The sequence below is a fragment of the Cajanus cajan genome, chromosome 3, assembly GCF_000230855.2.
Source record: "Cajanus cajan strain Asha chromosome 3, NIPB_CcT2T_4, whole genome shotgun sequence".
NCBI classification, from domain to species: domain Eukaryota; kingdom Viridiplantae; phylum Streptophyta; class Magnoliopsida; order Fabales; family Fabaceae; genus Cajanus; species Cajanus cajan.
Window position 1 is genome coordinate 3,806,194 of NC_138519.1, and position 27,848 is coordinate 3,834,041.

General features: G+C 29.2%; 3 protein-coding genes across 5 annotated transcripts; 1 reads left to right on the plus strand and 2 right to left on the minus strand.

Moving 5' to 3' along the window:
- Window positions 1–457: 457 nt before the first annotated feature.
- LOC109813375 (FT-interacting protein 3) lies at window positions 458–5,902 on the minus strand. Of its 2 annotated transcripts, XM_020377553.3 has the most exons (3): window positions 5,582–5,902; window positions 4,289–4,350; window positions 458–3,795 (listed from the first exon to the last, which is right to left on the minus strand). In XM_020377553.3, the coding sequence occupies exon 3, from the start codon at window positions 3,747–3,749 to the stop codon at window positions 723–725; it is 3,027 nt and encodes a 1,008-aa protein (XP_020233142.1). In that variant the 5' UTR covers window positions 3,750–3,795; window positions 4,289–4,350; window positions 5,582–5,902; the 3' UTR covers window positions 458–722. The 2 variants fall into 2 exon arrangements, with proteins under 2 accessions (XP_020233142.1, XP_082926336.1); XM_083070210.1 differs by lacking the exon at window positions 4,289–4,350.
- A 5,073-nt stretch (window positions 5,903–10,975) lies between these two features.
- On the minus strand, window positions 10,976–21,305 carry LOC109813402 (uncharacterized). 2 transcript variants are annotated; one of them, XM_083070211.1, is made up of 6 exons: window positions 21,153–21,305; window positions 13,346–13,884; window positions 12,394–12,586; window positions 12,232–12,296; window positions 11,926–12,136; window positions 10,976–11,526 (listed from the first exon to the last, which is right to left on the minus strand). In XM_083070211.1, the coding sequence occupies exons 1-6, from the start codon at window positions 21,285–21,287 to the stop codon at window positions 11,182–11,184; spliced, it is 1,488 nt and encodes a 495-aa protein (XP_082926337.1). In that variant the 5' UTR covers window positions 21,288–21,305; the 3' UTR covers window positions 10,976–11,181. The 2 variants fall into 2 exon arrangements, with proteins under 2 accessions (XP_082926337.1, XP_020233174.1); XM_020377585.3 differs by lacking the exon at window positions 21,153–21,305 and adding an exon at window positions 16,365–16,607.
- Window positions 21,306–25,667: 4,362 nt separating this feature from the next.
- LOC109813401 (37S ribosomal protein S27) lies at window positions 25,668–27,735 on the plus strand. Its single transcript, XM_020377584.3, has 2 exons — window positions 25,668–25,954; window positions 27,350–27,735. Exons 1-2 carry the CDS (start codon window positions 25,737–25,739, stop codon window positions 27,438–27,440), a joined length of 309 nt encoding a protein of 102 aa, XP_020233173.1. The 5' UTR covers window positions 25,668–25,736; the 3' UTR covers window positions 27,441–27,735.
- The last annotated feature ends 113 nt before the right edge of the window (window positions 27,736–27,848 follow it).

Below are 27,848 nucleotides of genomic sequence, written 5' to 3' on the forward strand. Positions count from 1 at the left end.
GTCAGGTTTTGCTTCTGATACAAGAGAAAACCCTCGAGTAAATTTTCATTATCCTTTTTGTACAGTGTGTACAGGGTATTCGGTAAAAAAATATTTTCTTTAAAGCCCTTATAAGACTATTGGAACAGACAACATTTCTCGACTTGTAACTCTGCTCACCGAAACCCACCTACTTCTTTTGTTAGCACGAGATTCGGAAAAGTTAAAAAAAAAAAACTTGGCTATAATCTTTGAGATTCCGAGAGCATTACATAGAATTTCAAAACTCTGAACAAATTAAGGCCCAACTGAAATCAGGGGGATATGAAATCTTAATGAGATTCTATAGCTTCTACATGTTATTTATCGAATACTCAAGTGTTTGATATTTATTTAGGAGATTGGTAAAAATATGTAAAAAGAATTTTCCATTAGTTAAAATACCCATCTCACCTTGATTTTTTAGGTAGAACACAAATTGAGCCCAAAGATCATTTCAGCACTCTTTTTAGAAAGACAAATTTCTTATAGACACTTGGGACAGATCATTGAGTAAACACTACAGTAAAGAACACAAGTTCAAAACCGGAGGTTAACACTCTAAGTACTCATTTGCATCAACATTACAGTAAACACTCATTAAACAACAAAAGGTGAGATAGCTCCAATGATTTTACGATTACTGCCAAAAATCATAGAATGGTAGCAGGAGATAAGTTTCCAAGACACAGAAGAGAGTTGATTTACAGCATGCTGTCTGTGAGAGCAGGCAACCTACGGAAGAAATTGACCGGAGCCGGCGGCACCTTACTCCGGAGCATGGGGTGCCTCATAAGGTAAAATCCAGTAAGAAGAATGGGAAGCTGGAAAGGTGTGACATACAACACAATAGCAGCCACAAAGCAGAATACCATGAACATGGTGGTGGCACGAGGATCGCGCCAGCTCACAAGAGCTTGGACCCTCTCTCCTTGAGTAGCCAAGTCTCCAACAACACTCTGAATCCTCCCAGCCACGCTTCTCAACCGATCGTACCTCCACCGTACAATGTCAGGGCTCTTTGAGGTGGGAAACGTGTCAAATTCCTCATCAAGCTCATCTGGGGACACCCCATCAGCATAAGAGAGTCTGGTGTTCATGTGAGGAGGGCACCTCGGCCGGAACCTCCAATTCCACATTCCGATTACAAACAAGTACAGAAAGACAGTTGGCAGAATAAGTTCAGGGAAACACACGAGCATCAGAAAAAGAATGTGCACCAGCACTGTTGTTATGGGATTCTTCCATGTCGATACTTCCCCCAACCACCTTACAACTCTCAGAATTCCAGAAAACACTGTCATCAAACGGTAGAAGTTCGCCTTGCTGCGTCTCATGCTCCAAAGATGAGAATCCGTGTCACACATGTATTCAACTACCTCCTTTCTAAGTGGGGGTTCCGCCCTACTCAGTCGTGCAGCAACAACACTGACCGCTTGGTGTCGCAGCTTTTCCTGTTCCATCAAGTTAAGTGGCCTTTTATAGTGCATTTTTGGCAAGTGAGGCTTGAAATATAGTTGCATCAAGTCAACTGTTGAGAAACACGAGAATCTAATGGCCAAGTGCAGATCACCCATCTTCTTGACACCTGAAGGATGTAGCATTAGTAAAGGATACCTGTTTGTATAAACACGGCCACTTTCCAGGGTGGAGATTCGGATCCGTACTTTACCAATTTTCAGATCCTTGTTACCATCTGAATTAGTAAGATGTCCATTATCAAACACCCCCACAGTGAGAACGGTAGCTGGATCATAAACTTCCCAAGTGTACTGCTCATTGTATTTTGGACTTAGGCTGTCGGTAATGGTTCGAGTGCGAACCCATTTGTGCCCATATTTTGCCACACAGAATGTATCTGTTGACCCCCTTCCATCTCTGGTTTTCATTGGATGAAGCCCATCAACACTTAGTATGCCAAGTTCTAGGATACCGATTGACTTCTTCCAGAGTTGCTTTGATGTGGCTCTGAGATCACCACTATAGTAAGTTGACCCATCAAAAACATGGTACCCACCATCAAGACAGACACTGAGGTGAATTCTACTGAAAAATTTATCTTTCTCCTTTTTACCATGTTCCCCATCCATTGCAGATGACATGGATTCTTCAAGGTGATACCACCTAGTATGGATTGGTCTATCATCAGCACGCTTGTCAACTTGGTTTAAAGGAATAACAACAGCTCCAATAGTCTCATCTTTGTTGGGACCAACTCGATTTTCAACTGAAACAATCAGAGGTTCCTCAAAGGGTTCAGCAGCAACAAACATCAGCTCTTGATCCCAACGCAGAACCAGGGTCCTTGATTGAACTGGTTTTGTTTTCAAAATCTGATTACCGATCTGTAACTTGACATAGGCATCATGGACTCGGGAATTCTCTGATACAAGTAAGTCCTGTGCCTCGATCACCTTAACCCGAACATACCATAATCTTGGTGAATGGTAAACTTTTGATCGCATCTGAGAGTATGCAGATGAAGAGATTTCACCAGCAGAGAGAGCATCAGAATGCCAAGCATCAGGAAAAGCTTCATCAGCTTGTGTGCCAAACCATACAGCGAGCATCAACTCCCCCTTTTTCTTGTCTTTGCCCTTTTCAATTCGATACCATTCAGGAGCCAATGGACTATTAGGTGGAACACGTGTAGGAACATCATGGAGATCAAACTTCACAGTGCCAATAACTTCATCTACTAACATATTCTTGTCTTTGACCACAACTTCAAGCAAAGTTGACTGCTGATTGTCCCTTGCAAAGGCAAACACCTGATTCCATTCAGGATCTTGAGTTTTCTCATAGTGCTTGGTAATTCCTTTGAAATTTCCAACCTTTACCTCCACATATGGATCAAGGCCCCCAGTCGCACCCTTTGATGGAAGGTCACGAGCTCTTACAACTCGTACAAAAAGGTACTGCATTGGTTCAACAAGGTCATAGGAGCTGGCTGGCCCATACCCACGTTTAACTCGCCCACCAACTACTTGTCCCCCACCAAGAAAAGGGCTTGTCTCTTTCAAGGCATAATCCATTGGATATGATGAACCTGGATATGCATGAAAAACTTTTGGAGAAGGCAGTCCAGATTTATTCTCATGCGTCCCATGGTCTTTAGTTGTCTTTGCAGCAGCTGAAGATGAAGATTTATGCTGTTTTTCTTCATGTGAATTTGGAAGGTTATGAAATGTGTGCTTTGTCTCATTTTTCTTGCGAGAAAAGACGCTGAGGATTGAATTTGTGAATGAAACTGGAGTATGATCTGGGGTTGAGCGATGGTCAGTGTCCATGGAGGGTTCCACATCATGTAAAGGGTTTGAAGATTTTATTGAAGGGTCATCAGTAACAAATACCTTCAAACCAAGCTCTCCTTTTATGCGGGAAAAAACGTTTTTCTTTTCCAGAGGGTAGTGCAAAACAACAGCATCAGAATCCGGAACAAATGAGGGTCCAGTGAGGTGGACCTTACCAAGGAAGATTTTGGAATTATTGCTTTTGTTAAAGTGGTATATACAGGCATCAAGAGTGAGATTCGGCAATCTGCTTGGATCAGTAACATTGAAGTAAAATTTCTCATTCCAAACAGGATTCAGATCTTTCTCTTTAGTTGTAGTTCGAAATTTCTGACCATCAAAGTGAAGCTCCACATAAGCACTAGATGAGCCCTGCCCATCTTTGGGTATAAGATCATGAGCACCCACAACTTCCACACCTAGCTTCAGATTGCTCATTGCCAATAATCAATTAGCTTCCAGGAAAACTTGAGGGATGTTATACCTGAAAAGAGAAAGTGAAACAGGGTTCAACATTTACCAAATATAAATTTCAATACCCTTATATGATCTAAGTAACTTCCTAGCCACGTCCTCTGTTAAATTATGAGAGCAATTTCAATCAACTGGGGTATAAACCCTTTTATATTATCATTATCAATAGACAAAAAGGCAACATCATTATAGCAAGAAAAGATTTTTAAACACACGGCACTATATGGTTTTCTTTTGATGTACAACTCTTTACCCTGTCAGTGGATGAAAGTCAAATGCTTATATAGTGAAATTTTTACTTTAAATTCATAGACAAAAGAAGCAATCCTTAATCCATTAATGTTTTTGTTCTTTATCAATATTCAAAGATGCATTCTAATTTCTAGCAGTAGTATAGCAACTCTATGATAAGTCTAAGCTTTTTCAAAATCTTATTCTGTTGGCAAACAAAATCTCCCAAGTCCTTATAAATAAAAGCAATAGACCAGGTGTAGAGTGTAGACCTGTCTGACTATTGCATTACCACATTGACCAAGCTCAACTTTTCTTGAAAACCTTTGAGTTCCTATCATAATATCAAAAGTCAATAATTTGGAAGTTCACCAGCAAATAAGCATTACTTAAGTAAAAGTATTCTAATTAATTGATTTATCAAAGAAAGGCATGACATGTTCAAATTAACATTTATTTGCCATTTTATTTTTTAATAGTAAATATTGACTAACAAGATCAAATACAAAATGAAGTACTGCTAAATACATAAATTTTGTGGGTGCACAGTGCACGTGTGCAAAGGAAAGCAACAGAATTCAAGATTATCTTTTATGCACCGAGTTATAAATTATTATTCAGTTGGTTCTCTGTCATAAATAAGACAAGGTATGGCATCATTCACCCCTCTAAAGTGAAAAGAAAGAAAAGAAAAATAAAAGAGAAGAATATCATTATCAAAAGCAAGAAATTCTTAAAACTCAAGCAAGAAAGAGAAAAACTCCAAAAGTTTCAACCACCACTCGCACAATTGTCTACTCCGTGATCAAGAAGCAAGACAATAATCAAAACGAGCCTTAGATACTTCCTATTCTGCAACAACAACAGAGCCTTATCCCACTAAAGTACTTTCTATTCTACATATAAAAAAAAATTAAAAAAAAAAAGTTTTCAAGAACAGGAAAAAAAGGCATGGACTCCTTATACACAGTGCATATGGTCGTCTGACGGGAATATTCAGATACTATGAAGAAAATTAAAATCTTAAATTTAAAAAATAAATAATAAAAAAAAAAAACTGATCCGTGAATCATGAACCCCGGGTGTTTATGTATTCTCATTCAAGTTTCTCTAATTATTAAAATAGAAACAAGCATGAAACCTAATTAATTATCAAATATTTTGCAGAGTGAAAAATTAGGGGGGGGTTGTGAAATTGACACACAGAAGAGAAGATGATTCTCTGGGGAACCTTGCCCAATTTTTCCATTATATTTTTCCCATGAAGCAAAAAAAAACAACACACACACAGAGACCAATTTTCAGCCACAGCCTGGCCAAAACCCCAATCCCAAATCCCAACAGCAGATTTAAACACCCCCATACCCACACACAAAAAAAGGAAAAAACTTTTGAGCCTACCAAGGTGAAATAAGGAAGAAAAAAAAAACAAAAAATACAATAAAATAAACCCCTCTCTACAATATCCAAGAGCAACTCATCAAAACATTCCACATGTGCCCAGAAAGAAATAAACACACAAAAGTAAACAAACCCAGAAGAAAGAAGAAGGGGATGAAACACACCTGAGATTATGAGCCTAAAACCTTCACTGGAAGAGCTGAAGACCCAAAACAGTAAAATCGCAAGAACAAAGGGAAACTGAGGTGAGCAACAGAGAAGTTATGACTTAAGAGAGAAAGGAAAAATGGGATTTTTGAGAAGTAGAGAGAGAGAGAGAGAAAGTAGCACACAGAAATTGACGGAGAATGTCGGTTTCGGATTGTTCAGCAGTTGAAGCAGTGGTGTGCCATCTAAGAACTCTCATAACAACACGGTTTTATTACAGTGTGTGTTGGGTGAGTTTAGCTTTGATTTGACCCCACCTTCCACTCACTCTTACAACTCATCAATGCAATTGCGAATGCAAACTCTCTTTCTTTCCCTTTCTCTGTCACACTCTTCACATCTTCAAATGTACAATACAGATTCCGATAATATTCTTTTTACTCAATAATTTTTTCTATAAATTTAGTAAGCTCACCTGGAACTTTTAGCATTTTTTGCTAATAAAATACTCATTTGGCATTTGCTACTCAGAAATTATTCTAATTTTATATCACCTTACTTCAGTTGGAGTTAAATTCTTTAAATAAAGTTTCTGCTTACAATATTATTTATAGAAAAAAATAATAATTGAAAGAAAATATTCTAGGCTATATAAATTAAAGTTGTAAAAGTATTTTTGTGAATTTCAATACTGAAGTAAAACAATTTGCTTTGAGAATTAAAAATAGTTTAATTACTTTTATTTCTATAATTTTATAAAAAAAAAATTAGTTCTTATTATTAAATATTTATTTTAGTTTTTATATTTATCATTTTTTTAGTATCTGTATTCGTATAAATTATTTCTTTATGTATAATGCATAAATGTTTTTCTTTTAGTTTTTATAATTGTATAAAATTTCTCTTTTAATTCTTATAAAATTAGAAGATATATGAATTAAAAAAATAGTATGTATAAGAATTATAATAAAAAGATTTTTAAGGTTAAATATTTTTTAATTTTTATAATTTCACTTACTTTACTTTAATTTTTATAGTTTAAAATAAATATTTTTAAGTTTATAGTTATCTTTTTTAATATTTTTTAATGAGTATAATTTAAGATAAATTTGTTCAGTCTTTATATTTGTAATTTTTTAAATATTTTTAATCTCTATTAATAGTTTTATTTTAAGATGTCTCTTTTGAATTAACATGATAAATATATTAATTCAATTTTATGTGTATTATGTTAAATTTATTTTGTTGAAATTATTATAAATTAGGTTTTTCAATAATTTATATTTTTTTTCATTCTTATTTACAACGTCCATTATTAAGATATATTTTTTTGTTTTCAAAGACTTCTAACACGTTAATACAAAATAAATAGCGTTATAAAAAAAATAATATAAACTAAAATTATTATAAAATTGTAAATATAGAGATTAAAAAGATTTATCTTAAGTTAATTATATAAATTAAAAATAATTAAAAAAATATGAGTATAATGACTAAAAATATTAATTTTAAATTATAGAGACTAAAAAAATAAAATAAGTGAAATTATAAAAAAAAAAAAAAATATTTTGTTTTTTTAACTATAAAAATTAAAAAATAAAGTTTATAAAATTATAAAACTAAAAGAGTAATTAAACTATTAAAAAATGAGTTTTCTGGACTGAAATCCAAACATATGTATAATTAACCATACATAAAATCGAAAAATATTTTTTATAAAAAAAAATACAACAATAAATAATTAGTTGTGTATTAAAATGGACTTAAACGTTTTTTATTCAAATGGATCTGATTTATGTAAGAATTAATATAATATATATATATATAGCATTATTTTTTAAAAACTAGTATATAAGATTTTGCTTATCAATTGAAAAAAAACATGCATACTTGCTAGTTGCCTGATTTCATTTTCAAAAGAATCGTGTGGGCGGTGCTAAACTTATACGGGCACATTTATCTTATTGGCCACGTACTCTCGCCCAAAAACTTCTAACAAAATAACTACTATTATAATATTCCTACCTTTCTTCTACATATTTGGAATCATAACCTAGCTCATACAAATGGCTAAGAAACGTCATCCAGATCGGTCCAACGGGGAAATATTTGCTATTAATAAATTGGACTATTCCGTCCACAATTTTTTTTATATACAATTTTATCTTTATAACTATATTTTTATAAACTATAAATTTTTTATTCTTTTCTAATCGATGTATTATTTATTATAATATGACTTTTATTATTTATTATTTTTTTAAGATAATTCACAAAAATACAAAATATCTTTTGTACGTTAGTCTAGATAATGTAAATTTAAAAAGGGATTTTTTACTTCAGATTTATATGTTAGAATTTTTTTAACATGTGAATTTTTATTTATAAAATTAAATGTAAACTTAAAATTTGAGTTTTAGTAACCTGCAGTTAGGTAGCCTAATTTTATTATATGAATTTTCATTAATTGAATGAATAAAATTCAGATGTACTATGGTATGTGTTTTTAGGATTGTTCTTTGCACTTAAGTAACATACTTTAATATCTTCTTATGTCAAATATTAATCAGCCCGAATATCTTTCTAGTATCGGATAATTTTGATTATGATCTCTATAAAAAAAAATCTATCTTCTAAGATTTATAATTATTATTTTGAGTTCATGTAAAATAAATAAATAAATAATAAGTTTGCTTAATTAAAATTAAAACTCACTTATATTCTATGTTACATGGATATGGCATGAGACTGTCATGTTCCTGAATTCGACGCTCTTTAGTAGCGGACACATTGTAGACGTGTCTCGAACATTTTGATATTATCCATACAAATTGGACATATCTTAATATTCATGGACATCTACAAAATTGTCGTGTCTTCATGGATATCTGCAAATAAACATGTTTCCATCTCGATGTACTATTTGATACGTGGATTCAAGATTTTTTTTAAAAAAATAATAAATATTGATAGAAACATAAATAAAGAAGGATGATTTGATATTAAAAAAAAAAAGAATAAATCTCAATAAAAAAATATAAATAAAAAGAAGATAATTTGAGATTATTTTTAAAAAAAGAAAAAAATTCTTGATAAAAATAAAAATAAATTAAATTAAATTTGAGATTTAAAAAAAATATAAAAATAAAAACCAGGAAGAAAATTGTTATATCTCTCCTTACTTAACTTTAAGGTAATAAAAAAATAGAAAAATCTTAATAAAAATAAAAACAATAAAGAGAGAATTTGAAATTTAAAAAAAATTTATTGTAGAATATAATATTTCTTAATAATTTGTTTTAAAGACATAGCAGATTATTGTTATATTAATATATAATACTTTTGTCATGTTATTTAGATTATATATTATATGTATGTCATCTTCATGTATTATGTTCTTTGGTTTTGTTGTATCCACTTATGTGTTTGTGTCGTGTATTCGTATCTTATCTGAATTCATGCTATATAGCTTATGTTACACAGATTAAAAATGTATTTAAATTTTTTAATTTTAATTGTTTTAGGAATATTTTAACTTTAATTAAAAATAGTATAAAATACTTGTAAATACCACTACGTATAAATGAGGTCGTGGCAAAAGTCAACCATACCGAGGAATTCGTATTAGGAATTACGTGCTTATAGTTGAATCTTTATAGGTAACCACCACGTCATGGCATATCATGCATAGAATTTAATTATAGTTGATAAAATAAAGCAACACTTTTCATTTACAGAAACTAAACCAACTGGATGAAATCAAAACGAGACTAATTAATTAACCTACCCAAATTTAACAAATGCACACACAGCTAACACAATATTAATCCTTCAATTATTACAATTGAATCCAACTAACTTGGTGTCTCTTTTTTCTTCCATATTAAAAAGATAAAAACAAATATTTGATACTGGGTGGAAAACAATGCATGCATGACCGAACAAAACATCAGAAGAGTTTTATAATTAAGTTCCATGTGTACATAGAATGTTATTCTTTCTGAATAGAAAATTCTGCGATTACGCTAATCAAAGTCATCAGACACGTGCGACCAGAAAAGACTATATGCTTATCTAACTTTTAAACTTGTTTTTGTATAATGTTGACACGATCATCATCTGTTATTTATTATTTATTGTAGATTAACACTTGGAAGCTTCACCTCCATCCAGTGCCGTGTACAAGAATTTTGAACACTAAAAAAACGACTAAATATTATTTCTATTATTGATTTAAATTTTAAATTTATTTATCAATGTTGTTGTTTTTATATTAATATTATGATTTTTAATTTTTTTTAAAAAAATTAGCATAATACTTTTTATTTGTTATTTTATATTCATACATTTTGTTTTCATCGACCATACCATTGATAATGAATTATAGTCTAGATTTTTATATATGAAACTAAAGATATGTTAATTACTGATATAAATACATTAAAAAATTGGGGACAGACTTAAATGACCTTCTATGGCGCTGCCTCCATATTTTTTTATATGTATATAAAAGTCTAGTAATCTCATGATTTTTTTGGTGTGTTTATATATTATATTGTAGCATTTGAATAAAACATTTAATGTTAAGTTAATTAGTAATTGGAAAAATTAATTAAAATTATTGAAAAAGGGGCTTATGCTAGACTAGCATGAAAAATAAATATATAAATAAATAAATAAAAACACCCCGTATTTTCATGAAAAAAGAAAAAATAAGTGAAATTATTATTTTTAAGAGCACAATTATCATTTTTAAGAGCAAAATTATTTTTTTTATACAAATTTTTATTTAATTTCATATTTAAAATATATATTGATGGGGGGAAAAAAAGTTAGAATACAACCATAAAATATCCCTCGCTTTTAAATAAATTTAAAACCTTCTAAATAGAAAAGGAGGATACAATTGAGTTGTTGGGCCTCAATTGATATTGGGTCACATCAAGCCTCATCATTTTTTATTTTTTTAATCTTTTGGGCTCTACCGAATGTTTGCCTTTGCCGTTTTCTATCATAGCCATTAATTACTGCATGGTGTTACACCCACATCTGAGCAGAGAAGGACAAGCAGTAGTAATGGTTGGGTGTAACACTTAATGTGATACATAAATTGATCTATTAACGTTTTACTACTGCTAATATAAAGTCTGAAATAACCGATGAATCATATTTTCAAGGACATTTTCATCAAGTTTCTTCTTTCAAAGGCAAAAGTTACCCATCCCAACACTTTTATAGACCAAAATTACAATTTACTTATTTCCTAAACTTCTTAAAAGAGAAAGATACAATCTCGATTTTGAATTAGGCCAAATTAGGATGTATTGTCCGAAATATTTAGGAAATTACATTGCTTTATATTCATGTCATAATCCAAATTAACAAGATATAACTGAAAAACTTTATATAAATTAACAAAAAAATGCTCAACTAATTGATATATAGTGTGGCATACATAACTACATCTACGTATATAGACTAAGCTCATGTTTCAATACAAGTTTGGAAGAATCCTTTAGTGTTTCTGAAAATAAGAAGAAACAAAATTTGTAAATAAACTCTAAAAAAAATTCTAAACTTGAATTCAATCAGACTCTAACACAATGAACACCAATCTCTATTGCGTTGTATTGATCTTCCTAGTCTTCACTTGTTCCATCAGATTTTCCTTTTCCTGCAGAAACTGTTCGAGAGTTTGGGGTGTATAAGGAGGAGGCATTGTGCATGGAGGTGTATCACTTGGTGATGTCACCATTGACTCGACCAAAAATCGTTTCCTTAGACCACGGAGGGAACATGCCATGCTTTCAGGACAAAACTCAACAGCTCCTGGGGGTATGGTTGGTTTGAATTTCAATAGTTTTGCATAACTATTTAAGAGATGAAACATGTAATCATACACAAACTTCATCTTTAAATTCTCCAAGATGTAGTTAGTTCCTCCATCTCCAATTGCTTGTGCCTGCAATTAATTTAGCCAAAGAATTATAGTGTTTAGAAATCATTAGTTTCAGCTCAAGAGGAGTTTTTTTTTTGTCTTGTCATGGATATTTCCAATTTACTGATTAGAGACTAATTTCGTTTATGATTATAGCTTATCCAAAAAAGTTTTCGCAAACAACAAGCTTTAATTGGTTTAAAGTATAAGAATTATTTTTCTGCATTAATATATCATAAGAGCGATCTATTTAACAGGAAATTTGTGTTTCACTTCTGTCATGTATAAAAATATGTCAACTTAACAATAGTTATAGTATTATGAGCAGTATTAATCACTTGTTGAATGAGTTAGAGAAATCCCTGTGACGGTAGATAAATTATAGGAATCATTTAGGAGCAAATAGAGGAAGAAAATGATTACATTGTCAAGGTGAGTATTTCCCCAGTCCACTGCATACTTAATGTCTTCGCACATGTTTTTGGTGCTGATAGGCCAATAGTGTTTCAAAGGTAACATGTTTCTTGTAAAGAAGTCATAATACTTTGGCTCTATGAACATGGTCATTGAGTCACATGCTATTATGTACTTTTCACTCACAGACCACGTGGCCCCTTCTGCATAGATCTTATATCTTATCACAAAATGCAACACAGACATAATTATATTAACCCCTAGTAATTATTCAAAAAAAAAATCAAAATCATACAAAGTGCTTAAAGAATTTACCTAAAGTTGCATTGATTTTCAAGTTTTGAGTTCTCGAAATTGCTTTGTTTCTCCTTCTGCCATTGCTGAAAAAAAGGAAGAAAAATTATGTTAATTTCATCTTGAAATAATTAATGCAATCACTTAAAACAAAAGGCAGGGTTGGAATTATTATATATTTACAATGTCATATATTCTTGCATTCCAATCATGTTCTTCTGTGACGTTGCACTTGCCGAGTTGCTTCCTAATATTAGACACTGCAGGGTTGCCCTTCCAAAAAGCATAGGGTACCCTATCTTTCCATTGCACTATCTTGTTGCCTCCTTTTATATTATTTAATGTTGTTTCCCATGGTCTTATGTTGAGCTCAGCCCTGGTAAAGAACAAAAAACATTGAAGTATAACTTTTGAGTTTTCCTTTTGTAAAGGAAAAACAACGAACTCACTTGTGCCTTCAAACATGATTATTAGAGATAAAACTTGATAGAAGAAATAAAAGAGGTTACCACCCAGATTTAGGTCCTCTCAAACAAAATTAATAGACCTAAAAACAACCAATAAGAAGTTTTACTATAATTATTTTTATAGCTTTCTCTCTCAAAATACTATCATGTTAATTCAAATTCACCACTACTCAAATATGTGCTTAGTATCAGAAATTGATAATAACAGAGGATTCAAATTTGCTAAAACCAATTATGCAGCAAATTATAAAAAAACTTTTGATTTTTACTTCATTCATCTTTTCAAAACATTATTGCATGCTAAGTCTCTCAAACCACCGTGATCTCAGTTAATCTTCATCTGACATATAGAAAAGTTTTATTAATTAAATAACCTAATTATATGTCACGTGGAGAATGATCGAAATTATGGTCACATAAGACTTTACAATCATTTTTTCCTATTTATCATTGTTTATACCATGCACTTCCAAAATCAACAAAATACTTTAAAAGTTTTATGAACTTATTTAAATACAAATTTAAAAGAATTTTAGAGCATTTATCTACTAAAAGTAAAGAATTCTTTTCAGGAGAAAAACTCATTAAAATTCTTTTAACTTTATATTCAAACAAATCCTATATCTTGTTAATGTTTTATTTAATTCTAAAGGGAATAGAAGCTTTACCAACCCCAGAAGGTCCAATCAGGGAAGACAATGTCATATGAATTTTCCTCTCCACAGTAATGGAACACAGGGGGAGGTGACATGGCTTGTGGCCCTTGGAAGTCTTTCTTGAACACAACAGTTCTGTCACCACACTGAAACAATAGCTCCAAATCCGGTATCTTCCCAGGGTACAACCTTAGAAGTTGCAAAATGCCCCATATTGTGAACACATCCCTTGTCTGATATGACTTGGCATACTTCTCTATGTAAGCCTTTCCATTCACAATTACAAGCCTGAAATGTGAAGTGTCTTTGCCCCTTTCCACCATGTCCCTTGTGATGCCTGTGCTCCGCCATGGCTTGAGATCTTCATGGATCCATCTGAAGTACTCTGGACATGATGCGGTTGATGATGAATCATTGTCAAGATCAAATGTTGTGGGGTAGTATGATGAACATGTTGCTGCTGAGTTCCCATCAGTGCAGTTAAGTAAGAATTGAGGTTTTTGCTCGTTGAATACAATTGTCTTGAGAAAAGTGGTGCTTGCTATTCTAGACTGAAAGACAAAAAGGTAACATCGTTATGTAAAAATATGTGCTAGCTAGCAACATAGATTGTACCTTTTTGTAAACTTTCTACAGTTTAAAAGATTTTTATACGGTTAAGTAACCAAAAAAAAAATTATGATAGATATGGCTTTTTAAAAATGTTAAAAGTCGATAACATTATTATACATAATTATTTTTTAGGAAATAATAATATGAAAAATTTACATTAGTAGTAGAGATTATTTTATCATTTTTTATATTTATTTAATACCTATGCCATTACTGTTATATTTTTTTTTAACGTAAGTTTGTTATTTGATTTTAGAAAGAAAAAAATATAAATTAAAATTATTCAAGAACACACCTAATTCCCTATGTTAATGTCGTTTCTACCTGAAAACGACTGATTTGGGAATAACTATTATGGACATGTCACGTGGCCCACAATCGGTGACAAATTAAGTATCTTAAGTCAGTGATAATTTATTTAAAAATAAAAATAAATAATTTTTATTATTATACATATGAGAATAAAGATATAAATATTAAAGGAAAAAAAGAAGAAGAAGAAGAAGAAGAAGAAGAAACGGTTCATATGAATAAAATTTTCAACTAAATATAAAATATAAAAGCACCCAATCAACTGAAAAGAGATCAAAACATAATATAAAAAAATTAATGAACAACAGAAAAAAATTAATAACAATTCAAAAAATAATGATAGTAGATTTAAACTATAAAAATAGGGGCAAAAAATAATAACACTACACATATATTTATATTAGTTTTTGAAAGTCAGAAATTCACCCTTCAAATGTATTTGAGTCCACCCCGCGTACAATGACTATTTAAGCGTTGTTGTTATATATAAGATGACGTAATTAATTAATGGTGATGTTGAAATATCTTCTAACTTAGATGTTAGTGTTTGCATAAGTGTTTACGGATTCTATTTCTCATTAGAGGTAATTGTTTGTTGGAGCTTTCTTCATTATCTAAAATGTCTGCAGCGTATAATGGTAAAAAAAAAAAAAATTCTCTTAAAATAATCAAATATGAATTAAAGAAATTTAATTTACTTAATTAAATATGATGTGTGAGTGTTATAAATCTTTTGAGTATCGTATTTTATTCTATAGATTAAAAAAAAAATCATGTATGATGTGTCCTAGGAGAGATATTTTAAGAAAACGAATAAAAAGTTATTCGTGTGTGCCACAAATGCACACTCATAATAATCCAACGTGCACAGAGTGTTGGTGGTTTTAAAAGTAATGGTCCATGTGAAGGAGACCCATGACCACAACTACACATATTATAGATCAAAATGTAATGATGATTATTAATTAATCGCATAATTTCCTTCATCAAAAAAAAAAAAAAAACTTGGTACATCGTGTACTAAAAACAAACAGAACAGAACATGGCATTTTCTTTTATGTACAATAAGATAACAATGTTTGACTTTATAATTACATAAATTATTCAATTTTTTCCATCATTGAGTCGATTTAGTGCGTTCAAAAAATAACATTTAATATTATTTTATCCATACCACAAATATTTTTTTAGTCCACCCCTAAACATTGGCTCAGTTATTATTCAATCAAAAATTGCTGTTGGACACCCAACACCCTAATTAATACTTAAGAAAGAAAAAGATTAAACAAAAACATAATATGATTTAACAGAAAAGAGAAATAGTAAGAATTGATAGGTATTAATGGTTGTTCGTAATTAAATATCGTTGTTTTTGTTCTACTATATACAAATTAGAATCAGACGAGTTTTATCATTGAACACATATATTAACTGACACAAAATTATTTTAACTTAATTAATGTATCAAGTTAAAATCATTTATATGTAACATTAAATATTTGAGAAAAGAATTTTATTATCTATAATAGTTATATATTCAACTCATCAAATCAAATTATTTCTAATAAAAGATATTTGTGTTCGAGAGACGCACAAAAAAGTTTGCACGAGTTTTTCTTTTTAAGAAACACTATTAATGCATATTAAACGTGGCATTAATTAGTATTATTTATTCTCTTTCATTATCACCTTGGGGTTTAGCTTGCTTGGACAAGTCTTTGATAATAAGATTGACCTTGGACGAGGATAGGTTCTGGCTGAATTCCAGGATGAAAATATACCCACAGCTAAGAATAACAATAATTTGTATTTAAACTTTTGGATGAATATAGATTATCGACAAAGAAATAGAAAGACAACTATATGTGATTCGAATTGAAAACTCGTTCTAGGGTCTTTGGGGGGAGACAATCTAAACCCAGAGAGAGACAGATGAACAACATATGAATCAATCGAAGTTGTCAAAGAAAGACAAAAGCATACATACATGGTATATATCCAAGGTTTAATGAAGACTTACATAAATAATATATAGACCAAATTAAAATACGCTGAGATAGATAGATATTGATGATATATGATGGATGATATGATGAGAGAGACTTACGAGATCAATTTCCAGGAAGAAAGTGCATGCAACAAACACAAGCAAGATGATGGTGGAGAAGAAAACCCATCTCGTCATATTGCTAAACCACTCATAGCCACCATGAATGAAATGCGAGAGGTTAGCCTTAGAATTCTACAAGCCCTTCTTGTTGACTATTAATAAACTCAGTCATGCACCTTATATATTGAGGCAATGGTAGTGTGTCAATTGCATGATGCAACTAGCCTCTTTCTTTATTCGATTTGGACGGAATGCACTAATTTTAAGTGGGACTATATATAGCATCTAGTGTTATCCTTTTATTATCTTAACCCCAAGGTTCTTATTTTTCATTACAATATCAGTGAGGTTGACTTGTTTTGTGATGAAAAATGTATAGAGAGAGGGAAGTTGATTTAAATTATTAGATTAAAAGGGATTAATAGTGAAATTAAAATGTATTATATGAAGAATTTTTTTTTTTGGAGGAAATGAAAAAGTATTTTTTTTAATTTAAGAGAATTATATAATATTGATAAAAGTAAACAAAATATTATGTAAATTTAAATTTTTATTTTAATTAAAAATTATTAAATTAAATATGGATATAAATTTTACTATATTAACTTTTTAATCATAAAGTTGATATTTCTTTATTTATGCAAAAAAAAATGTATTTAATTAAAAAAAGTTGTAAAAAAGATACTTGTGAAATTGTTTACCACCAATGTCCCAAAATGAACCATTTCCGTTCTATGTCATGGGTCTAATATTGAGGGAAATAATTTCTTCGTGAGCCCCATATAATATGTTCATTCTCTTTAATTCCATTTCCATTCCAACTAAACTACCAAAACTTTCTATTTCTAGATTCTACTCCACATACTCCTTCCTTTTCAATTATTCCATTCTAAATCATCTAAAACAAACATAACATGATAAATCTTTTGTATAATAAATCTTGAGCGTTGCTATCGACACATATATAATGTTCTATTAAAAAAAATGTCTATGAAGCAAACTACTATAGCATAATTTTGATAATTGCTACTATTAGATATTAAAAGGATTTTCATTTCAACAACTCACTATAGAAAAAAAAGATACGTTTATTAGGATTTAAAATCAGTTAAAATGGAACTAATTTTAAATGGGATGTTAAAATTTTTATAAATAATGAAATCACTTTTAAAATTAATAGTCCATTAATCAATTTTAAAAATACAAATTCCTCCTCCTCCTTCGCAACAAATGAAGAGGTATAAATGTAAACCCTTAAGCCAGACGACCACTTCAACCTCCATGTATATATCAATTTATTATTTTGTTTTTATTCTCACTTTCACTGTTTTGTTTATTTCAACTAAGGACTCCACTATGGACTTGGTGTGGAGCAGAGTCTTTACAAAAAAAAAAATTATCATAATATGATACACATATTATAATGACTTGCATTTTATAATAATACAATTAATATTTATTACTAAAAATTATTTTTTATCAACATTATAGATATAATATATGCTATATTTTTAAAATATGTAAAGATAGAATATAATAACATACATAATATATTATTGAATCTCATTTAAAATCGGTATTAGAATTTTGTATAATCATATATGTTAAATAAATTTATACTTATATATATTATATTTTTAATAATATTTTTTATATATCGTTATATATAACATTTTTTGTAATAGCTGAGAAGGCGGGCTACGTCAAAGAGGAGGAAGAGCTCCAAGAAGAGGGGGAAGGGATCTAATGGGAAAGTTCACGACATTGTCACGATAATATATATGAATGTCAACGAGATAGAACAAATATACATAATAGTCCCTTGTTACCCATCCTTTGAATAAATATGTATCACATATTTCTTTTCATATTTGTGTATATATCCACCGATTTTTTAGTATTTGCATATATTTGTCGTTATTTATAAAAAAAAATTTCAAAAATTTTTTAATAATAATTCTATTTATTCTAATAATTTTTAAAAATAATAATTTAAAAATTAAAACTTAAATTATTTAAATATTTTACATAACTTTATTAATCAATATTTTTCGATTTAAAAACTAAATTTAATTATTAAAATATTTTATTTTTATAAATTTAAATAAATTTAATATATAATTATATAATTAAATATCAATAAATATTGATTATCTGCGAACATCCATTTATAATATCTATTTTTGATCTATAATAAATTTTATGAACGAATATTTATGAATACGAATTATTTTTTACATCTCTATTAGCAGAGGAGGTGATCGACACTCGTGCCTAAGAGGGCAGTGACGATGTTGTTGTGTTGGGTTTGGGTGTGAGTGATGGGTTGAATTCGCTTTGTTTGGTGTCTTGGGTTTCTTAGGTGTAGGAGTAGGACGGTGGTTTACACTCCACTTGGTGATGGGGTTGGTGGTGCGATTAGTGACGGGGTTGGTGGGTTTGGTTGTGAACTTGAATGATTTCTTTGCTCTTTTTTTTTTTTATTAATGTTCATCACATAAATATTCTATTTTATGATTTCTTTGCTTCTTTTTTTTTTTAAATGTCCATCATACATAAGATTGGTTATAAATATCCTATTTAGTATATAACTTTTTAAATTAGTCAAAAGTTGATTTTGAAAGTATACTTTTAAAAAAAAAATTATATGAATTGTTAGTGACTAAAATAAAGCATTTTCTAATAAAAATTAAAGACTAATTTTTTAAGGTACTAAAATTCATTTAAGGAGTATTTGACTTCTTATAACAAATATTTTTCCATATATATCAACTAGGGTTGATAACTAAAAATTATTAAAATTATAATTTTAAATATAATTATTATAAAAATTAACAAATTTATCATATATGTTAATAATTAAATAATAAAAAAAATTATATTTTATTTTAAAGGTTAAATATATTTTTAATACATGTAAAATGAGCAAATTTTGATTTTGATTCATGTAAAAAAAATTGTTTTCTTTTCATCTTTTTAAAATTTGTAAACATTAATTTTGGTCATTGTAAAATATTTTTTATACTTATACAATAAGTAAATTTTAGTTTTGATCTTATAAAATATTTTTATTTCAGTTTCATCCCTCTAAAATCTAAAAGCATTATTTTTTATCCTAACAATGATTTTAATTAAGTTAGATAAATAATATTTATTTTAAGAATTTATAAAAAAAATATAGAGATATAATACACTGTCATGTTATCACTAATAATTATAGATAATACCTGTAAATCTGTAATGATCACTTGACCTTTTAAAAAATAAATAAGTAGTTAAAAATAATTATGCAATAATAAAAACTAAAAATAATAATTTTAAATTTTTAAAGATAAAAAATAAGGAAAAATTTACAAGAACAAATTCAAAATTTATTTATTTTATGGTGACTAAAACATATTATATTCTTATTTTAATTATATTTATAATGAAAAGAAAGAAAACAAAAACATGATAATCATAATTTGAATTTTAACCTTGAATATGAAATAGATTATGTCATAAAAAAAATCTATATATATTTCATACAAATATCATAATCATCTAAAAAAAATTAATGGCTATTAGCTAAAAACAAAAAGAACTAAAGTGTTTCATGATTTTCATCTATTTTTCTATACTAATAATAAAGGAGATATCTCCTTTTGTTATACACAAATTTTGTACAATTTTATCTTTTAGTTTATATATAAATATTTTATTTTTTTGTTTATAATTATTCAAACATTCTTATTATTAATTATTAACTATTATTTAATTTTAATTAATTTAATTTTTATTAATTTTAAAATATATGAAAGCAGGAAATGTCATTTTTTTTTATACAGAAAATGAAGTGTGATTTTTAAACTAGTAAAATATATCAATCCATAGGGCATTTAAGTTGATGAGTACATCAACTTTAAAAGTACTATATGATACTTAGTATATGCCGTAACTATAATTAGGCATGTCAAAAAAGGTTTCATACTTGCAATATTTGTAAATAAAATTTGTAATGGTAAAAAATATATATTATAAATAAGTAAATAAGTATTTTTATTCATAAATAAGTATAAGTATTAGTACCCGCTCGCCCCGTTGATCCCTTACTGTAGCCATTAACTATTCCATGAATTTAAATGCACATGGAATCATAATATATTCATTCACATCAACAAAGTCAACAGTCCATAGTTCTTTAATTGCGTCTCATGACTTTAATCACATTTTTACGTAATCCCTTTAATTCTTCCCACCTCCCCTATACCCTGTCCTATCTCTATCTCAATTTACATTTAAAAAAAAAAACAGTTTTTCATGTAATTTTCTCTCCATACTTGACTTTCAAAATAATTCATAATTACTGCTTACCTAACCAATGAGTTCTGGCTAGCTGAGTAAGTAGTGTGCGTGAATTGTTACTTTTAATACTAAATTTAATTATGATAAATAAAGAAAATACTACTTAATTATGAAAGGAACAACCTTTCAAAATCTTAAGAAAATAGATTATGAGTCTAACATAATCTTAAAAGATTGATTTAATAAATAATAATTATATTTTATCTCTAATTATTGTGAAATTAACCTCTAACTCAACATTATATAAAGGAAAATCAAGAACATGACCAATAAAGAAAGAGGTAAGCAACATATTCATGCACACAAATATACTATTATACTATTGAGAAAAGAAGGAAGAAAATTAAGCTAAAACAAGGGATAAGTTGAAGACGTGGAGAGAAATGAATGAAGAATGGTAGTGATTAAGATAGGAAGAGAAAAGTGATGATGATGACTTACAAGGTCAACCCAGTTGACGATGAAATTGGTCACAGCAAAGGAAAGGAGGAAGGAGAGGGAGAATAGGGCATAGGTTGAAACCCATCTTCTCTCTTTGCTGTATGATTGCTGACAACCTTTGTTGTTGTTGCCCATCGATGGAGTTCCACTCTACCTTCTCATGCTATCATAATTAAATATATATGTCCTCTAACTGCCTCAAACATTGGATCTTAATCTATTTTTTATTATTTTCATATCAAGCCTCAAAGTTTGCTTATATGCCAACGGATCAATGTGCAATATAAAATAGTTTAAGCATGTATGATGAATGAATCATATCGTGCCTTTAATCAACTCAGCCAAGGTAATTTTGTAATGCTTTCGCTTTATGAAAAATAGTTGGGTGGCTGTAATTAATTAAATACAATTATTTATTATTTAAGTTTGTGTTATAGTAATATTTTAAGTAAATCTCTCCTAATTTTTTTCGTGATGACATTAGTATCCTACTCAATAGTGTAAGAGCATCTACAATGGGAGTTGCTTATCCAAACCACTTTAAATGGGTCACATTATGTCACGTCACTCATAAGCAACTCATATTATATTTTTACAATTTTTGCTCCAATGAAAATTACTTATAAGTACCCTTACTTTTTTACCACTCATACTACACTTTTTGACACCTCACACTACACTTTTTACAAAATCTCTATACATTTTCACCTTGGATCAACATCAACCAATCAAATCTCTTCATTTTAAATTTTAGAGTGCTAAGTATCGTTGCTTCTCCAAGCAACAAAGCTAAAAATTTTAGAACTTATCTTGCCATGTATGCTAACTCCAGTAGGGATTATTGTAAGCATTGTTGCTTAAAAATAATATACACAACAAGCACCCCACTAGAGATGTTCTAAGAACTTAAAAGTATTTCTTAATTTTATCACTTTTTCTAGAAAAAAAAAATCATGATGTAGAAATGATGAAGTCAACGTTGCTCAAATTAAGAGTGTATGAGTATGAACGTGGCACGTGTGTGTCACCCCTGAAAACGTATTTGTCTGAGTCTCCCCCAATAGAGAAAGACAAAGTGACGAAGGCGTATAACTAACATAATTTGTTTGAATCCTCAAAAATAGAGCATTACTATTTGTTGGGATACACGAGCTCTTTTCTTGAAGCCCACACTATAGTCATGGATAAAATATCATTAACAAAAAATCAAAAAATTGGTTATTGTTTTTTAAGTTTTCTTTCCTTCATTAAAATATAATATTTAAAAACTACTTATTTGGAAAGAAAAAAAAAATAGTTCAACTAATCTTTTATGAAGAAGTTGAGATTAAATTAGGACAAACACTATCATTAAATGAACTTCAATTTTCTATCTCATTTAAGTTTTCCTAAAGATTTTCCTTAGAAAGCATTTGGTAAATAAATTTTTTTTATGTTTAAAAATCATGAAAATATGTTAATTTGGTTACTCATGAATATTTTTTTAAAGTGTTTATAAATGTTATATGAGAATCAGAGATTTTTAATACATTAAATATATAAATAAAAATACTATTATTATATTAAAAAAATTATCTAAAAAAAATAGTTTTTCACCTCCGTCGTGAGAATAATTTTGTAAAGAACTTATGCAAAACAAATTCTTAAAAAATAATATTTCTTGATAACGCTATTTTTAAATAATAAACTAACATTTTTAATGTTAAATTCTCAAAAGAAGTTTAAAAAAAAAATTGGTATACCAAACTCTCTTTTTAAAATGGGTTGACCGATTTCTAATACATATAATAAATACAAATGCATTCACTCTTAAATTTTAGATATTCCTAGTGATGTGATAATTAAGATAATGTACATAAAGTATTATTATTGAATTTTACTGTCATCTTTGTAAAAAAAATATCGATTAAAAACATGAACACAATTTTAAGTATAAATTATTTGAGAGAAAGAAAACAAATATATCATTTATAACTATTTGATTGTACGTGTTGTATAAATGACGATGGTTTCTTTATATGTATAACAACTACTCCTCTATTTATTTGTACTCGTTGCATAAATGGAAATGGTTTCCTCTATTTATATGTTGAACATGTTGTATGAATTGTACATATTCTACAATATACAGTATTTTTTATATATATATATTGTTCTTCATTATAATACTCATTTTATCATCTTTCTATTTTCTTCTTATTATTTATACAATTTTGTTTCTTACAACCTAAGAAACTGTTTGTGAGATCCGTTTTAGTGCATTGAAACTGGGGTCCTTATGGACTTATGGTGATTCATTTTCATTTTTTATTTTTATATTTCCTTATGCTGAATCATGGTTTGACTGATCACATCTTAATTTCGTCGCTTATAAGATAAACAATTACCTTTATCAGCACATGGCATGCACCAATTAGACTCAAAAAAAAATTTAAGGAAAATTGTGTACCTTCTAAAAATAAGTTAAATTATAATTGACTTCTAAATTAAAACTGTTTTTCATAATTAACTATTACCAAATACTTCACAAGATCTCCAAATCATAAACCATTTTTTATATTCTAAAAAATAAAAGTTTAAAACAAACAGATTTTATATAACATCATTTTAAGGAAGGCTATAAACACAATATGAACCAAGCCAAATAGATTATAAGTTGACTAACTACAATAATTTTTGCTTGCAAAGGAAGTTGAGGGGAAAATAATTGTGTAAGAAACATGCATGAACAATAATTTACATACTCGTATATATAATAAAATGGGTAGTTTGCATGCCAAGACTTTGACTTAACTTATTTCCTTGATAGGGTAATGCTGAGTTGTTATAGGTTACATTTCTTGTTGTAATTTAGAATGAATAATAATTTATTTTATGTGTATATATATATATATATATATATTTATGAGAAATTTTATTCAAACAAAATAAAAATTAATTGAAGAGTGAAAAGGAAGTTTTTAGACCTTAGAGAATTTTTTTATTTAAGTTTTACTTAATAAATTCATAATAAATTTCCATTTTATTCTTTTAATTTTTTTATATCATAGTTAATCTCAAATAAAATCTAAAAACTTAAATTAAAAAAAATGATCATGTAGATATCATTTTTTATTTAAATTAAAAACAAATGTAAACTGAATTTTCTATAACCTTTTAAATGATAATAAAATTTCTCAAATCAATATAATCTACAACTATATATATGTACGTGCATATTTTTAAATTGTACAATATCTTACTAAGAAATTAATTAAAAATAATACAACAAAATATACCACTTAATAATTTAAATTAAAATTAACTTTTGTAAGAAATTATAAAGAGCTTGGAGAGGAGCCTAAAGCTGTGTGGTCTTATTATTATTAGCCTTGCAAAATGCAATAACTACAACCTTAGTGAAAAGATTGTTGAGTTGTCATGATATAATTGTTGTACTAAAAATATTACTTCTACAGTCCACAAACTCTCACGTAGTCACGTGTGCTTGGATACTGTAATTTAAGAATAAATGGATTCTCGGGTGTTGCAAAATAATGACACGATTACATGCCTTACAAAAGGTAATAAAAATATTTAGTTTATTTAAAAAAATATTTGATCAATATCCACACATATTAAGGTAGTATTGACAATGACATTGTATAGAGGTGTCAAGTATTACATATTGTTATTGAAACTCAACCTGACATTCTATTAAATGAATCTAAAAAAAAAAAAATAGTTCCAAGTATCAAAAATTAAAACAAACAAAAAATCCGCAATTAAAACAAATAAAAAAATTGTTCAATGTTTAATAATAAACAATTTTGTATAATTGAAAAAAAAATTATACAAAGACCAAATTTTAGTATTCAATTATTTTTGAATAGTGGTTATTAAATATTAATATTTTGATCAATATTATATATTTAATTTTAATTTAATCTTTTCTTTATAAGATAGTAACAACTAACAAAGATTTGTAAGAGGATTAATACGAAGATTTAACGTTAATTTATTACAAAAAATCTAGAAGCATTTTATTATTATTTTAACTAATATAAATTTATTTAAATTACTGCGCATCATTTTTAATTCTGTAAGCTATTAAAATTAAATTTTACGTTAAAAATATATGCACTATTTTTTGGTAGTAAAATAATATATCTTAAAAAGAAAAAAATCATACTTTGTGTATGCAGCCGCGTTAAATCTTGGGGTCAGCTATCCCATTTTTTAAGGTACTTCCAATATAGCGAGGAGATTAATCATTGCTCGGAGTGAATACTCCAAAGACAAAAAAAAAAAATATTATTACATTGTGAGCTGGTCCAAAATCTGTCGAGCCAGGCCCAAACCTAAATTGACCCACCAGGCTAGGCCCAAACCAATCAGTTCAAATTAACGCATCCAATACTGTAGGAGACCACATAACATAAGATTACAAGATTAAAAAGAAAAGGAAAAAAAAAAAAAAAAAGGCAGGGACATTAGTTGAAAAATGGCATTATTGTGGGGTTAAAATGAGAATACCCACAAAATGATTTCATAAACCCGGTGGCATCGATTTCTCTCTTTCTCGCAGACAAAAAAGCAGCGAAGATGGCTAGTGGTAGTTTGAAGAACATGTTGAGTGCAGCAATAAATCAAGGAGTGGTGGAAGCACGAGCCAGGATCTTCGGCCACCAACTGAACCCCGCTGGCAAAAAATCGGCTCACAAGGTTCTCCGCATGAAGCTCTTCGGTGAGAAAGTCGCTCAGTGGTACCCTCACGACATCAAGAAAGACGACCCTCTTGTCATGGCCCGTGAAGAACAAGAGTACTCTCTTTCTCTCACGCAGTCTCACTTTCTTACCTTTCGTTTTTTGCCTGCACGCGCCCACACGGGAATGCGCACTACCTGTTTGTGTTTATGCCTCTGTGAACTTGTTTTTATGTTTTTGGTTTTTGTGGGGTTTACTGTGGATTTCAGGGTGTGCGAGTTAGTGGGGTTTTCTTATTTTGGTTAATGAGTTGAATGGTATCGTAAAGTTCCATTTTTTACTGGAGGGGTCTGGAATGGGGTTTGATGATTCGGTGCTTCGTTTAGTCGAGAATATGTGTGTTAACCTGAAACCGTTTTGCACAATTTTTTAAGTTGGGGCGAGTGAGCTCGATCAGTTTATGCATTGAATGCTTTGGTGTGGTGTGTGGTGTGAGGTGTGGACAGCAGTAGCAATGTTGGTTGTCTCCTCAATATGTTAAACACATTATAATTCGGAGAATGGAAAGAGCTTTTAACATACTCTTTATTATTTGACTAAAATTTTATTGAGAATTGTTGAGGATGACAGACACAAAAACTCACATAATCATACATAGAAAATAAGAACAATAAAGAGGGAAAACTAAGGGAAAGAAAAATTTCGTTTTCACACTTGTGTATTACACAGGAATACTCATCCCTATATAAATGATACCTACAGACTATATGTACAAACTAAACTATCAGTTTATACATTCAGACTGTACAATCAGTCCATATATTTGAATTATACTATTCAACACGAGACACAAAATTTAGGTCTCATTCCTTATTTAATGTTTCCCTTCGCATGAATATTTATAGTTTTAAATAAATTTTAACTAATTATAAAAAAGAGTGTTACAAACAAGTGAGGAGTATGTTGTTAGCACTTCTCTTCTGTCTTGGATATAATTAGCCAATTGTTGTCTTGGGGGATTATTTTCGATCTGAAGGTAAAATATACCTTCTGAATTTTTGTTCCATTTTCTATGGATGTTTGATATTGCCTCTGTCCACTGTTTGCCTTTGAACTTAGTTTATAGCTTTCAAAATAGAAAGATAGAAAGAACTGATTTGGTGGAAATTATATTCTGTTTAACTAACCCTCCTTTACAAGTTAGAAATAATTATACTGAAGATGGTGACTGATGACTATTTCTGTTAAACTTCAGTTTTAGTAACTAGTGCACTACTTTCTCAATATGAAAACTAGGATATTTAAATCAGGTGAACTGGTGAAGTGTGTTTTTGGTTTCCACTGTGAATGTGACTATGTTGTCTTGCATCAAGCGTATTCAGCAATGCTAATTTATGTCTGAAACTAGAAACTAAGCAGCCAAATGTTACTGTTGAAATCTTTGGTAGCTTTTACCAGTTATCTAACATTGATTTCCACTCACTCAACATTTGTTATCTTGCTCTTTGTAGACGTCTATCCAAACTTGAAATGTTGAAGCGACGAGGAAAAGGACCACCCAAGAAGGGCCAAGGAAGGCGTGCTGCAAAACGCAACAAATAAATTATTCTTTCACCTTTCTCTGGAATCATATTGTAGGTACTCTTTTGAGTTATAGACAAGTAGTTGTTTATGTGATGACACTTTTGAATTTAACTTTTGTTATCAGAATGATATAATCCACTTGTCTTTTTCCCGAGTGTAAACTCTATGCACTTGAGAGTTGAAACCATTAGCCTAATTTGGTTGAGGTCTCTGTCCTATATGTGCAATTAAATTTTCTGAGATTGATTCAGTCTACCTTGGAAGGTGGAAATCTGGAATGCAATAACAAGCTTATAAAGTAGCCATTTTCTTATTGAGTTTTGTTATTATAGTCGTAGTTTTTGATGAACTGAACTCTGTGCATCAGAACATTTAATTTAAATGTTTTAATTTTAAATCATTTTCGCAGTCTATAATCTATTGCCA